The sequence below is a fragment of the Oryzias latipes genome, chromosome 17, assembly GCF_053564925.1.
Source record: "Oryzias latipes strain Hd-rR chromosome 17, Olatipes_Hd-rR_3.1".
NCBI classification, from domain to species: domain Eukaryota; kingdom Metazoa; phylum Chordata; class Actinopteri; order Beloniformes; family Adrianichthyidae; genus Oryzias; species Oryzias latipes.
Window position 1 is genome coordinate 28,214,328 of NC_136253.1, and position 17,052 is coordinate 28,231,379.

The 17,052-nt window shown below is 38.2% G+C and overlaps 1 protein-coding gene across 2 annotated transcripts in view; it reads right to left on the reverse strand.

Annotated features, from left to right (window-relative positions):
* The window catches only part of ephb1 (EPH receptor B1), a 159,592-nt gene that overhangs the window by 33,786 nt on the left and 108,754 nt on the right, over nucleotides 1–17,052 (reverse strand). For both annotated transcript variants that reach the window (XM_011486792.4, XM_004079228.5), the window contains exons 6-7: nucleotides 8,832–8,956; nucleotides 2,142–2,304 (exon numbers count right to left, since the gene is read on the reverse strand). In XM_011486792.4, coding sequence (XP_011485094.2) covers nucleotides 2,142–2,304; nucleotides 8,832–8,956 — 288 coding nt within the window. The remainder of the gene's footprint in view (nucleotides 1–2,141; nucleotides 2,305–8,831; nucleotides 8,957–17,052) is intronic.

Consider the following 17,052-nt stretch of genomic DNA (forward strand, 5'->3'; position numbering starts at 1 on the left):
GGTGAAGGATGTATTGATGGAGAGAGGGGGCTGTAACGAGGCTGGTGAACTGAAGAAAAATAAACCGATTGAAAGACAGAAAATCGTGGAGAGAGAAGGAAGTGGTGTATTCTTTATTTCTAGGAAATCAAAAATGATACCCAAAGGGTTTTTTTCCAGCTAATGTCAACTGGTGGTAAATAAATCATAAATATAATTTACTTTTTAACCCACAACCAACTGTGACTGGTTTGGAGAATAGCTATGTGAAATTACAGCACAGTAAAAGCTTGATTGTCCTTCTGTATTTATATAATTCTGTGACTTTGGAACCAACAAACATTATACTTAAAGCACTGTACACATTAGCATGCTGCAGGCAAATCGGCAGCTTGTAAATCCAATCCTCCGTGTAGAATGAGCCTATTGGATTAGAGTGATAAAGGGAGAACTAATGCATCTGCAAAGCAACGTGAAAGCCGCAATATATGAAGTAACTGAATGTGACAGGAATTTCTCAGTCTTTTAACTTGCACATTTATCAAAAATGATTCAAGGGAAGAGTGTGAATGATGTTTCAGCTGCTTGACCTTCCAGGCAGTCTTTCTTTTAATTTTTGATATATATTAGTTGTGAGGGGTTCAAATAAATCTTTACCTTACCCATATGGGAATGGTGATGTCCCTTGAGAACCTGTAATCAAACAACAGCTTCTTCTCGCTGTTTTTATAGTCATTGTGTTCTGCTGTTGTGTTTCAGGATTTGGTAATTTGTACTGGGATTTGTTGTTGGTTGTATCTTAAATGTAAACGTGTCTTGCACATCTCGGCCACCGTAGGGTTTGGGGCCTAAGTCTGCAGACCTGTGACATCAGTCACTTAATTCTTTGACCAGCTGCCCGTCCTATATCTTATTTGTCGCTTTCTCATTGCTTCTAAATCTGTTTGTTGGGGATAAAAGAACAAAATGGAACTATGCTAAGAAGAGAGCAAAGGGTGTAATATGTTTTAAAACAGAAAACTGAAAGGACAGTAGTGGTCTGGTGTCTTCATTTGGTGATGAAGCTGTTCGAAAGGAGGCAACAAATACGTGTCAAAGGGGCAGGATGTTGGTGCACTGGTGTTATTGTCGGATGTCTTCTAGTGTGTGCTGCAAATTGCCTTGACAAATGGCGTGATGTGGCAACCAGCCAAAGGATAAACTGTAAGCAGAATAAGCGAGCGTGAAGTATGTGCGCGTATGTTCCTCTGTGCCTGGGTTCATGCATATGTGTTAGCGGGAAAGATCATTTATGGTCACGGGGGAGAACGAAGAGACCACGACAGTGCCACGACATCTGCTCTGTATAGGTAACTAGCCAAAATGATCACCTTCATCATCATTATTATCTCTCCAATCTCGCCCTCCCTCAAGATCAGCCCCATGTCATATACTGTTATCATTTTTATTAGCAATAATCCAATGTGGAAACGCCACTCCTCTCATTGGTACATTCTCAGCGACAGCCATAAGGACATCCTAACGCAGTCATTCAGAAAGTGAGTGTTAGACACACCCATTAAGATGTTAAATGCATTAACACTGCATCATGCAGTGTTAGTAGTTGCAGGCTTCTTTTTTTTCCATTTTCCGCTAAGCTTTGAAAAGGTGACACGACACTTGTCCCGACACCTTGCTCACACACTTCTTTGATCACACATTTATGAAAATAGCTGCACATCCTTGCCAGTTTTCCAGGTGTTCCAGGCTCTTCCCTCGCCAACGATTCCATGCCACCCATGGCAAAAAAAAAAAAAAAAAGCTCATCAACTACTAATCACAGCTATGTATCTGGGACAGCTCTCTAGCAACAGAAGGGCTGGGTGAAAAACCAATTAGCTTACAAAAGACACTCTGGGTTCCACATATTCAAAGCACCCACACACACTCAAACCTGCCCGTGGAGGAAATTAATTTTGCTGTTGAAATACAAGTGCAATCAAACATTGCGTTTCTCCTCTGTCTCTCCCACCAACAGTATTACGACAACAAATTCAATGAGTAAAATTGAGCTGAAGGAAAGAGAAGGGTGTCTGAATGTGTGAGTAAGTAGAAAAAAAAAGATGGAGAAGGACACAGAGAAACAGGCAGGGAGCTGTTGGTCCTGGCTCTGCAATCCTTACCATCTGTGAGGGTTTGGAAGCACATCTTGCTGCTGTATCTGCCAAAGCCAGCCACAGTCCGCGCTCGCACCTGTACCACATAGACGGTACCCGGCCGTAGGCCCTCCACACGTGCAGTGTTAGTTTGGCAGCGAAGGGTGGTGGAGTTAATCTCAGCATGATCCTGAAAGAAAAAATTGTAAATGCATTAGAAAGTGAAAATGTCTGAAAAAAAGACTTGAAGATTTCCAAAGTCTCATGATTACTGTGGATAAATGGAATTTATGATATATGCTATTTTCACTGAAGTTTGCAATGGTCCAAAAAAAAATAAGACACGTTAACACCCAAGAATTTGTCTGTTTAGGATTTTTTAAAGAGCCTATCCCACGATATTCTTGAGCCTTTCGGAGTAAACTAAATCAATTGATATGATAATATATTACCTTTGACACACTAACAAACAATTTTTAATGAATTATGGGTTATTTTCATTAGCTCATTTCCTACCCAGAAATAAGACAACTCGATCTGAGGCCGTGCCACCCATTTCATAACGTCTCTGTGTATTGCCCACAAAAACAAACGACATCCAAACTTTTGCAAAGATGGATGTGAATATTATGCATATAAGACAAAAGCCTTTAGCCGACCGTCGCTAGCTCTGAGGATAAAGTGGGTGTGTTTGTTGGCCAGGGGGAGGTGCTGGCAGTGCAGACTCTTCCTGGAAAGCACTGTTGCTTACTTATCTATGTCACAATGTGAGAACCCGCTGTTTTCATGGAGAGCAGTGTTGGAGAGGAACACTCAGGTTGTTTTTTTTTTTGTGAGGAATTAACATTATGATACACTTAAAAGCTCAAAAAGTGGATTTTTCATGATTTGGGCCATTTAAGATAGGGGGATATATTGGTTTTTACAAACTAGATATAATGCAATCCAAATAAAATATTTAATTAATGCACTGGCACCACAAAAGATAAAAGATAAGTATATATGTGTACATATATTTTGTAATGATTTAACAACACACTAAAATATTCATGTTCATGAATCTTCTATAACTTAATGCACATAACATTACACAGTCTAAATAATGGTATGCCTAATGCTTAATAGAGTCAGTGAGTTACTGTGCTTTGAGTGGATTTGATGAAGGCACAGGATCTGCCAATGTAACAACAGGTCATCACTTTCCAATGACACAGAGTGAATGTGGCAGCTAGAAAATAGAACTGCACCCACATAACACCTGCAGCTGCAGCACATGGTTAGATACTGACAAACACGAGAAAGGGGCACATTTCTCTGTGACACTAATACAGTGGAAACACATTCAGCCTTTTTTTTTATCTCTGCAAACAGGACTCTCTTCTGAGCTAAACTAGCACATCTGCTCAATCTTCCCCGTCGATAAGTCAAATTGAGCAAAAGAAAGTTGACAAATGTGTGAAAAAACGTGACAAAGTATGTGTATGTGTCGGGCGGGGTTGGCCTAGGTTGACGAAGGCAGGAAGCGATAAGAAACTCAAGGCAGCAGCAGCCCACACCAAAATCATTATCCAGTCTGATTGGTGTAATTGAATCATTCCGGTTGCTCCGTCTTTGAGCAAACGAGGTAAATGCAGCTATGAAATCTTTCCCCCCACCAGCACACAGATTTGCACACACATAATGATATGTGCAATCACATTAACTCTTATTGGACACTCAGGACTTAATGAAGACAAATGTTTGAGTTTAGCATGTGGGAACATCCAATGGAGTTTTGTTTTCATCTGTGAGACGAAAGAGATTTTTTTTAAATGACAACCTGATGTAACTACTTTAGAAGGCTTAATCATGTCACTGCCTTTTTGTTTGTTTCCATTATTTTAATGCAGACTGGAAACAAATACTTGAGAATCATGACTTCATAGCAGCTTTATCAGTATGCTGGAAAGCGGTGCCTGGAGAAGCCCCTGGAGACACTAGTCCAAGCTATGGATGGGTGCACATAAAGCACTTGGGGTCAAGATTAGCTTATTCCTGCATTTTCTTTCTCAAAACCACCATCCCATCTGTTGCATTTGAATGGAAGACAGGTGAGCAGACAGATGGCAAACCGCCAGTGGCTCAGCATCCCTTTGGGGAGCAATAGCTAGAAGTGGCCCCTTCCTGACGCCTGTCAAAAGGGTATTACCTGACACACACACACACACACCCGCACACACCCCCACACACACACACACACATCTGCTACTTAAAAGTGAGCTGGCAATAAGCATTTCAGTAAATTTGGATTTAGCCAATGAAAGACCACGCCAGGAGGGACTTCCAGCTAAGAGAGGTCCTCTCCTGCTGCAAGTCAAATGGGGATTAGGACGACCACACCCCAACTCGCTAAATCAAAACAGAGTTGCAGGTGGAAAGGCAGATGGTAGAACAGCCAATCACAAGTAATGCCAGGGGTGGCAGACAGGAAGCGCTGCGGGGAAGGTCGAAGCTTGACCATACTGTAAAACCACAGAGAATGGTCTTCAGTCACATGATAGGTATTCTTAATGTTTTTCAAGTTTATCTCTTTGTTCTGATGACCACTTGTGGATGGTGGTGAAGCAAATGTATCACTGTTAGGTTTACCTCAGAAGAGTTGTTTGTGCTAATCCTGCAGTTTCTAAGTGCTGTCCCTTTTCTCTAGTGGATTGTGTTTTTCTCTGTGCATGTCAAAGGTCTTTCCTTCACAAGGAACTGGCCCTAAAGAACTTTGCAAAATGCTTCTTTGGACTGTAGCACTTTCTTCCTTTATTAACAAAAAATACAGTGACTTGGGGTTTGCCAAATGAAATGCTTGTTGAGTTTTCAGAGTGGTTTTTCACAGCGGTTGTAAGAAAAAGGAAGTGGTACACCAGAAGGTGGAGGAACATGCCCTGTGTACAAAACAAGAACTCTGCGTTCTTTTATACAATCCTGCAACAGTAATCTGGGACAATATGTGAACAAATGAGAATTATGTGGATTTTATTGTTCATCTTGTAAGATACCTAGTAAGTAGTTGACCATAGTGTCTTTAGATGGACTTACCTGGAGTTAATGATTCTTATAGTTTTAATCGATTGGGTCTTATATGTTCTTCATGTGTTTTATGTACAGATCTACATTCCTTGGACGGTTGAGCAAAATTTATCCCACATTGATGCACCTCATGTAATTTTTAGTAAGGCATTAAACAAATGTACATACAATAATATCATAAAATGAACACTTAATTTTGTTAGCGTCTAATTAAATTTTTACTCAAAGGTTAGCATTTGGTGTTACTAGTAAAACATTTTGCCAGTTGCCAATTCTCTCCTAGCCTAGATTGCATTGCCAACTAGTTGCCAAAGAGCCTCTTGTTACTTTTATTTTCTGTAGATTTTTCATTTTATGTACCAGCTGTTTACAGTAACTATCAAAACAAAGGGTGCTGAGGTTTATAATAAAAAATATAGTATTTTAGATATCAGGACAAAGCCAAAATGAATTGTGCTGTTTTTGCTTGATGCGTGTCTGCATGTGTGGACAATGTTTGTGTGCCTATTTTTCAAAAAATGCCAACCACCCAAATCGGACAGCATGGCCACTTGGCATGAAGACAAGCATGGTGGGATACCATGTGTCCTCTTCACAGTCTCAAACACATTTGCACGCAAGCAAATAACACATACACGCACAAACACACACACAAAGGGAAACTGATGAGTTTTTTTTGTTTTTTTTTCTTCACAGCTACTTTCCTATATGATTAATGCAAATATCGCCAAGATCTGAACTTAGCTGAGATTCATTTACATGCATCAACAAAAGTGTTATATCCGACTCTAGGCTGGGAGGAGGGAAGAGAAAAAAAGCATAAACTGGCTCATCCCCTGAGAGCTGAGATATTGCTAGCTGTCCAGTATGTAAAGCACCATGATGATTTCAAACTGCCAAACCTGCAGATGGCATTGGGGTCAATATGTTGCAGATCATGGTGACAACCTCTAAAACCTGAATTTCTTTCAAAAATTCACCCGGTAGTTTGACTTGCTGTGTAAAGCATGAATGCACCTGCAGAAAAACACATACAAACACGTCTATTCTCTGACACCAGGGGTATCATCAGTAACCAGAGCTTGTGGCTGTTCTGCTCCAGTCTTAATAGGGGGCCTGACCTCTGCTATGGTGAGTTATTTCCATCCTCCCCAAATTTTGAAAGAAACAGATGAAAAAGAGCCAGAGATAAAAGGAGCAGAAAGAGCATCAGGTTGTACATTTTTCCAGCAGACCTCTAACTCATTTGATCCTCCAACCCAATTGACAGGGTCCTGGAACTGTTTAGTCCATAATAAAAAGGTGGGAAGAATGGTGAAAAGAGATCAGCTGAGGAAACATACATCAACAAGCATTCAGAAGGATTCAATGGAGATGAAATAGCCAAAGAGATTGTTATAACTCAAGAAAAAAATGCAAGAATTTAAACACCAAAATATTATTTTAAGATTGTTTTGTGAAGTTGTCTCACATACCTTGCAATTTTTTACTTGTAAAAATAAAGAGTAGGCTCTAGAATGGTTTGAGACTAATCCAGACTCTGTCAAACAAGTCTGTGAATGTAAAGGGAATATCTTCTATGCATTTTGTACATGAAAAGAAATGTAAAATAAAATTCTAAGGAAATGACGAAAGGTGTGTAAAATTATTTAGGACTCTAATACTGTGATATTCATGTCCTCATAGTTTGAATTAGTGTTATTTTATTTTTTTTTATTTTTTTCTTCCATTGACTGTATACGAGAACTAACCGGAAGTAAGCCATTTTCTATGGGTGCACGTCATACTCTCTTGTCTCAGTTCTTATATACTATCAATGGTTTTTCACCTTCATTTATTGTGGGTTTTTTTGGCTCTTGGGGGTTTAGTTTGCCCGGATAGTGATGCAGCTGTTTGTTTGGGATCATGCATAAAGAAAAATACAGCGCAAAGAAAAGAAACTATAAAATTCTCCAAACATTGTTTATGGATAATATTACCTTTTCACCTATATGTACCCATGAGACACATTTTAACCTTTGTGATATGTGTTTTTTTGGAGTTTTGCTGTGGAGCATTAATTTTAATTTCTGCTTGAGGCTCTTTGGACTACTTCTATCGGTTGGGTTAGGGTGCAATAAATAATTGCCATTCACACTGCAGATAAACCACATCATGGCTATTTGTTAACCACGCCTATCATGTTTAGGCAGGTCCAGGTTTGGTTGTTTGTTCTGCACTAGAGTTCAGGTTGCCTTTCACATTTGTCATAAATTATTCCAGAAAAGAAATATTGGTTCAAACTAAACACTAAAGTTTAGTCTAGTGTATATTAACCATTTTCCCCTAAAATGTTTATTTAATAAGGGAGGACAAATCACCTACATCTCAGACAAAAAAAGCAAGTTGAAGGAAAGTCTTCTCAGAACCTTTAAGGGGTCTTGTCAGATTCAAAATACAGTGTGTCAAAAGAGGACCACCGTAGGGGAAATCTAATCTCGGCAGCCCAGTGTGTCACAAAGCAATCACTCTGACTCCCCTCATGTGTCTTACTCACTCTCACATGGTTGAGCATTTTCATGGTAGATAAGACATTCAGCTGACAGAAACATATGGGGGATGCATACAAGAAGGCATCTTTAATCGGAGGTAAGGCATGAAGAACCCTGTGTAAGACAAATGATTCCAATGTAATTAGCAGCCTGGTGAATAATAATTCACTAATTTGTGATTTTTATTCTGTACCTGTGTATATAAAAATGTCCTACATAACCATTGGTAGGATTAGGCTTCATTGATATTCATGAGCTAATTGGGACTGTAGTTATATTAATAAAACTAAACTGTTCGAGAGATAAGCGTGAGGGTTTCAAATTCGTGGAAGCTGGTTCAAACCCCTGATGCATATCAATGAGAAAAAAACAAGGAACAAAAAAACAAAAAGACAATTGAATTACTCCCAAAACAACTTGGATTTCAAAGGTAAAGAGTGTTATTTTTAAATTACTACCTTTCACTTAAAATAATTTCCAATTTCACAAATTAGGTTTGGGCTTTTTAATTTTCAACAGAATGATGATGACTAATAGTAAAAAAGAAAAAGAAAAAACATGTCGTTTTAATTAGATAACTAAAATGGAGTGAAGACAGACCAAATCTCCAAAGTTTTACAATGACAAAGACTAGAAAAAAAAGTGGTCCAAATCAATCGATTGACTCTCTGAGGATAAGCAAGGGCCCAAACAAAGAACCAGAGTCTCCAATCTCCCTGTATCATTATGTCCAAGGCCTTGGGAAAAGCCTACAGGTCAATATTGGAGCGCCATAGTCACTGAGGGGTAGGGTTGGCAACTTAATAAAGCAGATGTATTGTGTGTGTGGGTATGGGTCGATGCGACTCCCTCCAGATGCAATGCATTTTCACAGTGGGGCAGGGTTACTGCACTGTGCAAAGTGGGCCTGGAGCAGAGGTCAAGCTATTCACTTCATCAGCAGCAGAAACCAAAGAACAGTGGGAGAGAAGGAGGGAACACGAGGACAAAATATTTTAGAGGCTGGACTCGCAGATATCCAGGAGATCCTATAGGCACTGAGGACATTTTGTGTAACTTGCTCTGCGTTTGCTGCAAAGCAAGCACATGGAAAGGAAAGTTACCTGCAGACAGACACACAGCTCACCTTCTCATAGTAGCGTAGCTCATAATCAAGGATGATGCCATTGGGCTGTTCTGGTTGAGGCCATGATAGTGTGAAGCTGTTCATGGTGGAGCTGATCTGGTGCATGATGGGAACAATTGATGGTGCTGGAAGATAAAAAAACAAAAGAATAAAATCAATTATTGATGATGAGGATGGCAAAATTATCAGTTGACTATAAATACGTGGTTCAGTATGATAAAACACAATCAGTCAGTAATTTGTTAACCCTGACAGAATGCACCAGACTGAAGTGATTAAACTCTTCTGATCTGCTCCAACATATTCAGTGAGACATTGGATTAGACATGCGGTAAAGTCTGGAACTTGCCATCTCGTCTGGTCCCACATCTTGGCTTGGAAATTGGTGCTTTAAGAGCCATATTGATTTTTTTTGCATAATCAAGTTGTTACACAGTACTGCATCAAGCCAACTATGAGACACAAACTTCATCATAAGCTTTCCTGTAACTGATGACAGCAAATGCCCCATAATGTAACTTGTATTTTCATCTTATTGATTTTCAAATACGTTTACAAATTGTGACAATCATGTATGAAATGGTGCTTTTTTGTTGTTCCCTGAATTTGCCATAAATACAAGAAAAAACTAAATATTTTATATTTTTAAAAGTCATTTTATTAATAAAATGTCAGTTTGAAACTGAGATGGTCTCAAGCCACTTCAAAAAAGGTGAATATTTTTTCAAAAGCATTCCAGATAAATATAACTCAATTCACTCCATATAATTCAAAAATATCAAAAATATTTAAAGCTGTATTTGTTAAAATATTGTACTCCCACATAATGAGCAGGCTTGATTAACTTTGGAAAGAAACTTTCATCAAAAAAAAAAAAAAGCTCAAAGCATCCTTTACGGAAATGGAAAATAAACTTTAATAGTTCATGATATAACTACCCAGTTAAACTTCCAAGTCCGCCTGAAGAGAACTGCACAAAACTATACAGTTTTATGTTACTGCACAGAAAATTTAGCTGAGCCAGCACTTGCAGACATTGGGGGATGATAACTTAATCTGAGCACAAACTCCAATTAGCAAGAGTCCATGCCAGTAAGCATTGCTTTTTAATTTAATCTGCTTTTAAGATGTCCTCTTTAGACAATGATGATATGCATTGTCAGCATAAACAGCCTTGCAATGCGTTCTGCAGTTCCATGCAGCATTTGGGGGGACTGGAACTCAAATTGGCTGTTTCTCATCAGCATAAAACTCAGGTACAACAACAAATTTTTGTAGAAAAAAGACCCCTTCTTTTCTTAATACCAGCTTTTAAAAGACGTTTACAAAGAAAATCTATACTGTTCAGCTTTTTCTCTCTCTAAATTTTCATACCATTTTCTTTTGTATCATTTCAGCTGGTTTGTTTTAGTTAATAACGTTTAATAACTTTGCTGTCACAAGATTCATGCCCGATCTTCTTATTTTCTATGTTAGTCATTTGTCATAGTATAGTTTCCTCACACAAATTAGCTGTTGTTTTCTACATATGGCTCCTGCCAACATCATTCATGATATTTATGCTAAATGTATTTTCATAAATTAATATGAGAAAGCTTCCATGTACTAAAAAGAGGAAACATGTCAAACAAAAAGCCTTAAGTCAGGGGTCCCCAAATCCAGGCCTCAAAGGGGCCAATGTCCTACATGTTTTCCAACCAACCTGCCATTGAAGTTCCTTATTGGCTAAACACACCTGATCCATGTAATCAACAGCACATAAGGCAGGGTTTCTGGAAAACCAGCAGGACACCGGCCTTCGAGGCCTGGATTTGCGGACTCCTGCCTTAAGTGATCATTGTCTTATGTGTGAAAGGGCAATATATGTAAAAAGAATAACGGTACAAAACTTTAACAAAAAAAAAAACAATAAAACAAAACAATAAAGGACAGCGTCAAGTGTTGTGAACATACTACAATCTGGAGAATCAAACCACTTTGTAAACACCAAATCCATTCTGAATATTTAGCAATTCCTCCCCCGTGCATAGAGGTATAATTAGAGCTAAGAAAAAAGGTTTAATTTTGTGTTCATCAACTATTTAACACTTGTTCTGCATTCTGCTAAAACCTTATTAACATTCACCTTGTATACAACTCCAAATCCCTCATATAAATGTCATCAAATGAATGTGCTGTGTTTGTTCTATTCCATAATAGATCAGCTTCCATCTGCATTGCCTGGCTCTCACCTTTTGCCCTGCTTTCCACTCCTATATGCTAAACAGTCTGCATGAGGGCTGAGCTTTACCTCAGTGCACTTGAGCTTTTTTTCCTTCTCAGGCAGGTTCACGCTTTACTGACCAGGGCTAGGGCTGCCTGGACCACATTATCAATTACTAGCCACAGGTACACAGTTCCTGACAGCTTTAGGGGAGTGCAAGAAATGCTTGCAGTTTAGAAAAAAGAGCCAAACTAAAGGGCCTTAAATTCTGGAGCATTTTTATTTTAAGCCATTTAAGTACTTGAGTGTTAAGAACTTGAGTGTTAAGAACTAAGGACTTATCTGTTGTGCTTTTTAAATCTTACATCTTAGATTATATGCATTGAGGTTTGTCTAAATTATCTATATTAGTTTCTTTGTTTTGTTAATCCTAAAGCCAAACAAAACTTTACACACCACTGAAAGCAATGGCCTCCCTGCCTTGTTTTCTAATCTTGACAACTTTATTTTGGAAGATTGCTTTAAAAATCTACTTTGTATTAAAGCTCAAATTTGTGAAATTTAAGGGGTGTGTTTTTTGAAAGACAGATAGCTGGAGTCATGGTAGACTCAACAAAGTTCTCATACTTTGTACCAAAATTGCCAAATCTCTAAAATCTTTTTGAGTTGGGTGTAGAAAACTCCAATAAATGTGTCCTAACAAATTCAAATTTCAAGTTTTACTCTTCAAAACCCCATTGGTGATGTCAGATACAATATTTCAAGTGGTTTTATGTTTTTTTATGCAAAATATCTCTTTTGGAAGCCCTTTACACTCTTTTGATCTGAAACAAAATAGGTAACAATATAATAAATACAAATTGACTTTCCGAGATGTACACAATACACAAAAAAGTTAAGACACTCAAATATAAATAAAAAGTTCCACCTGATAACCATGTGCACTTGTATACACTGTATGCCCTTGTGACCTATGTGTGAAGAGCCTGTCAGAGACAATGTGCTATGCCTGTACGAGGTTGAGGTTCAGCCCCCAGAAGCACCTGTGTCCCCCTTCAACTGCGTCCTCCATTGTCACCCTGGGACCATGATGCTGACAGTGATCGGTGACTGTGTCCCGCACCCCACTTCCCCCACTCTCCATCTCGCCCACCATATTCCCCTTTACTTTACTTCTATCTGGCCCCACTTACAGCCCCCACATTTTAGAGCTTGGCTCATAACTAATCAAAGTCGAAGCCTGAAACATCCGACACAGACAGAAAGAGAGAGAAAACTAAGACAAGATAATGAAAAAGTGAAAGAGCTTATTTGCATGTTTAATTTGCTGTACAGTGCATATGAGTAGGAGCATCCTTATGCATATGGAACACAACTGAGGCACTGTTATCCATACTATAACTATAGCCTGCAGTTTCATATCTAATGTTTAAATATTAGAATTATATTAATTGTAAGTATAAAAACTGCAAAATTAAGAATGGTTAAATAAATGGTAAAAACGTCACTGTGTTTGCATATGTGCTCAATAAAGTACATAAAGAAATCAATAGTTCTTCATTTTTAGTTGATCTTACAGAATACAGAATGTTTATTTTTGTGTTCAGAAGTTGTGATGTGAAGATATTCTGTTCAAATCTATTAAAATTATGTATTAAAAGGAAAATAAAAGGGACATTTTCTTAATTCAAGTATTCATAGCAGAGAGCAAAAATGAAATATTCTCGGCTATTTTCTCTCTGTGTTCTTAAACGATCTCCTCACTTTCTTCATCTCTCGTCTGCTAATCCAAGGAAGCACTGACTCATTTAAAAGATAACTGGGAGATTTAATCTTCAGAAATTCTGAGGTCTGTCCTGAGGCCTTTTGAAAGTATACATTTCAGACATCTCTAGCTGCCAACATTTTCAGCACATCCTTCCAAAATGAACTTCCAGGGCTTTTCTTGATAACCTAGAATGCTTCCACAGTGGTGTGCTTGGTCTACAGCAGAATACATTGCCTTGGATGGTTTGAAATGATTGGGCACATGAAGTTTTTGACATTTTCTGCAGACTCAACAAACAAAACCTGATATTTATGAAAGCAAGGGGTTTTGGTTCACTTGCAAGTGAACTCTGTTAGTGTCTTTTTCTTTGCCTTCACACTTTTTTGTTAAGTAAGATTTTATGAATAAACTAGTTTTTGAAGAATTCAAGTCTATACATGTGTGTTCCAAACTACCAATCCCTGCCTCAGTTACCCTGAGAAAAGGTCTAGTTTTAATGGTCAGCTGGTCTCACACCAAACTCTTGAACAGTATAGTTCACAATCATCTATACACAAAATTGGCCGTAAGTAAAAATGTCCAGCTTTTTTTCACTCTGTAGTTCACTTAACATTTCTGTTTGAGATGTGGAGGCTCAAGTAAATCGCACAGCCTCCTAACAGAGACTCCAAGTCTGAGATAAAGGGAGAAGCCTACAGTCATGTTCTGTGCTGCTGCTTTCAAAGGCAAAGGGTCGACTTCTGGCCACCTCGTTAGCATTGGGCTCAGAGGGCCAAGCCAGCCATGACTGCACAGTAATGGGTCCCTCTCAAACATCTCACAGAGGGATCAGTTCAGCATCATGGATTTCTCTCTGGGACCCGTGGCTTGAATAATTTTTAAAATCACATTATACATGGAGGATTCTGAATGCAGCCTCACATTTGCTCAAGCTCAGGAAAAAAAGGGCCATTCAATCTTTCAGTAAAAGCATTGAAAACACATTGACACGTTTACAGTGTCACTCATTGCACAACATTGACATTAAACGGTGGCAACTCAAAACAGAAACACTCAAATTTGCTTTTGTTGCCAGCGACTAATCCCCACCTCTCTATACAAGGACAAAATGAGATCTATTTCTGTGGGGTTCATTTTTTTGCCGTACGACCCCATCCACAATCACGATCATTAATTCATGAGTCCTTTTTTCCAGCAGCAAACTGGAGACCTTGAAACCGCATCTTGTCTATTTAGCAAAAGCTGCATGGTTGCGTAGCTGCAGTAATGCAAATTGAAAATTGGTTTAAGGGTCCAGGGCCCCCAAACATCTTGTGCTCCTAAGCAACTTCCCATTTGGCTAAGCAGCCTTGCTTTGTGGAAACATTTGCCTTACATCGTGTGTGAGTTTAGAGCTAGCAGGATGCAGATGTTTTTTAGTCATGTGGTTGTTTGGAAATCTCTGCAATGCTTTGGATTTATATTGAATGCAAACCACCATTCTGGCTTTAAAAGCTGCTGATAGCTATGTGTGTGTTTCTGTTGGAATAGCTCTCCAAACATCAGCCAAGTAGAGGAGGACTGTTTGTAGATATACTTGGCATTCCGTGGTCTGACGGATTGCTGGCTTGTAATCTAGGTCAAGACAGCTGTGCCAAAAAGCTTATAGAAGTATTGTTTATTAGCTGAAAAAGAGAGCAGTTTCATCATCCATAGGACTACCCCATTTGTGTTCTTGTGGCATTTACCATTTTATTAAACTCCCTCAGCTTTCTTTAAAAAAAATGTTATAAATGAACATGTTTTCTTTGGCTAACAAAGATATATGTGACTAAATCTAGGCCAGGTGTGAAAGGCCGCCTTTGAAGGTGCAGCATATAACCTTTGTATCTGTATCTTTGAGTGTGTCTCTTCTTGAGAGCAAAAGGCCATGAATGAACTCCTAAATCACACTATTGATCAGTCTTTCCTCACAGACACACGATGGGATGGAAGGCAGTTAAATGGCCTCTTTGGTGGTTCACACAGAGTCCCTTTGACACCCCCTTTCTTCTATTATGGTGCATGCTTCTCTTCCTTTTCATTATCCATTGTGGATTTTCTTTCTACTGCTTTTTTGATAGTAATTTCTTAAAGACAGGTGCCATTTTAACCCATTCTTTCAACTCTGTGTTTTAAACATTAAAAATAAAAGCATGTACGGTAATACAAAAGTTTATGTTTACAATGTCTCAAAACCTTTCCTATAAGATTAAGTGACAATTTTAAATAAAGACTGTTTTCAGTGCATAACAAAGTCACGCTTTTTATGTGGGGTATGTGGGTACTGGGTTAGAATATTTTTACACTTAATTTCCTCAAAAACATCTTCTAAAACCAAATGATTTTTAAATACCATTAAATGTTAGACTGCTGAATATTTTATTAAATAATACAGATTTCCCCATTCAACATTTTTCCAGGTTCTTCATGTCATATCATGATGTGTAGACTTATCTGCACAGACAAGACAGTACTTACTTAAATCTACACAATGCTTTTCTTCCAATGTCTTTTTCTGTTTTTTTCTTTAGCTGATATGGGATACAAACAATATCAGGAGAAAGTTTGCTTTACAATCTCTCTCATAGGCCTTATGCTAATAAAGCAATTTTCCTGAACTTGTAAATCTCTTGTTTGAGTGTCTTTGATGTTTGCTTTTTACCACATTTGTATCATCAATTTCCGCTGGATCTTTGTACACAGATACGGCTCTTCTTCTGAAACTGCTTTTCAAGACTTACAAAGCTGCAATTACCTGGCAACAAAAAGGCCATATCAGGCTGGACATTGGTCTGGCAGATTATTGCAGAGCATCTCATTACTGCAGTAGAGTTCAGCAATAAGCCTGAGCAATATATATTTTTTTTTACATCTCTTTTTCAAGTGTACTAGCCTGTCAAGTAGTCTGTACCACTGGGGCACCTTACTAAGCAGACCCATTTACCCCCTCATTTTCCCTACCTGTACTATCACAGAATGTCAATTTTGTAAGAAAAATAAATCAAATGATAAACAAGGGAAATACAGGAAAAGTTATTCATGAACTTTACCTTTTGTCATCACACCCCCCTTTAATTCTTTACCAGACAAAGGAAAGTCCAGTTGGGCATCACATTACTCTGAGAGAGAATGTAATCAAAAGTGGTATGCCTTCATCCACCCAGACAAAACTTAACTTTAGAATGTGCTCCTGCACAAAAGAAGATTGGAATGAAGCAATTACCATTTCATTTAGTCTTTCAGATAAATGCAGAGCTCCGTTTTTCGTAAAACTCAAAGAAGCCCAAGACAGAATATGTTTTACGTTTGGTATGCACTGAAGGGAACTGGGTGTGAGGATACAGGTGCTGTTCTGAATCTGATCACAAATTAAAAAAAAAAAAAAAAAGGTCATTAACCACAAACTCCATCTGCCAAAGTCTTTACATAGTTCCTCCAAAAAGTTTGGCTCTATAGGTTTTAAGTTTTGTGACAATATAACACACTTAGCACTCGTACTTCATAAATGTCCCTATTTATCACAGGCAGCCTTTTTTTTTTTGTTCTTGATTCCAATAACAAAGAAAAATCAGATTCTCGTTTAAATGGCTCAGTTAGTCCATAAATCTCTTGTGTTGCTGAGATCATTTCCCAGCCATTCCATTGACTGGTTGTGGGACCATCATGGTTTCACACATGCAGGAGAACACGTTAACAGCAATTTTGGGATTGGGCACTACTTAGCTCAACCAGCTAAACATGACGTCCAAAAAAAGAGGCTCTAAAATGTAGGTTTTCATGTTAGAAATTGGACGTAATAAAAAAAAAATAAAAAAAATATGTGCTGAAATATATATAGTATGTGGGTTAAGCCTTTAAGCCTCACAACTTCTTTTTAGTGTGCATGGGTTTAATGTTTGCATAGACATCCACAAGTGGGTCCGTGCAGACATGTTCATGTTTCCGGTATTTACATTTTTACTTGTAAAAAAGTTTGAAGACGTGTGTTTGTGCAAAAAATCCAATCTTTTTTTTGTTTGGGTTATGACAACACAAATAATGTTACGCCTCACACACATTTTCTTTTTTCCTTTTTTTTTCTTTCCTAATTGTCCTTTCTTCCCTCCAAATATTTCCCCATACCCTCAGATCTTCTAAATGGGTCTCAAAGGAAAGAAGAAGTTTAACCTTGAGTACAAAAGGGTTAGAAATATTGTAGACCTACATGTTGAGTGTCCAAGAGGTAGACT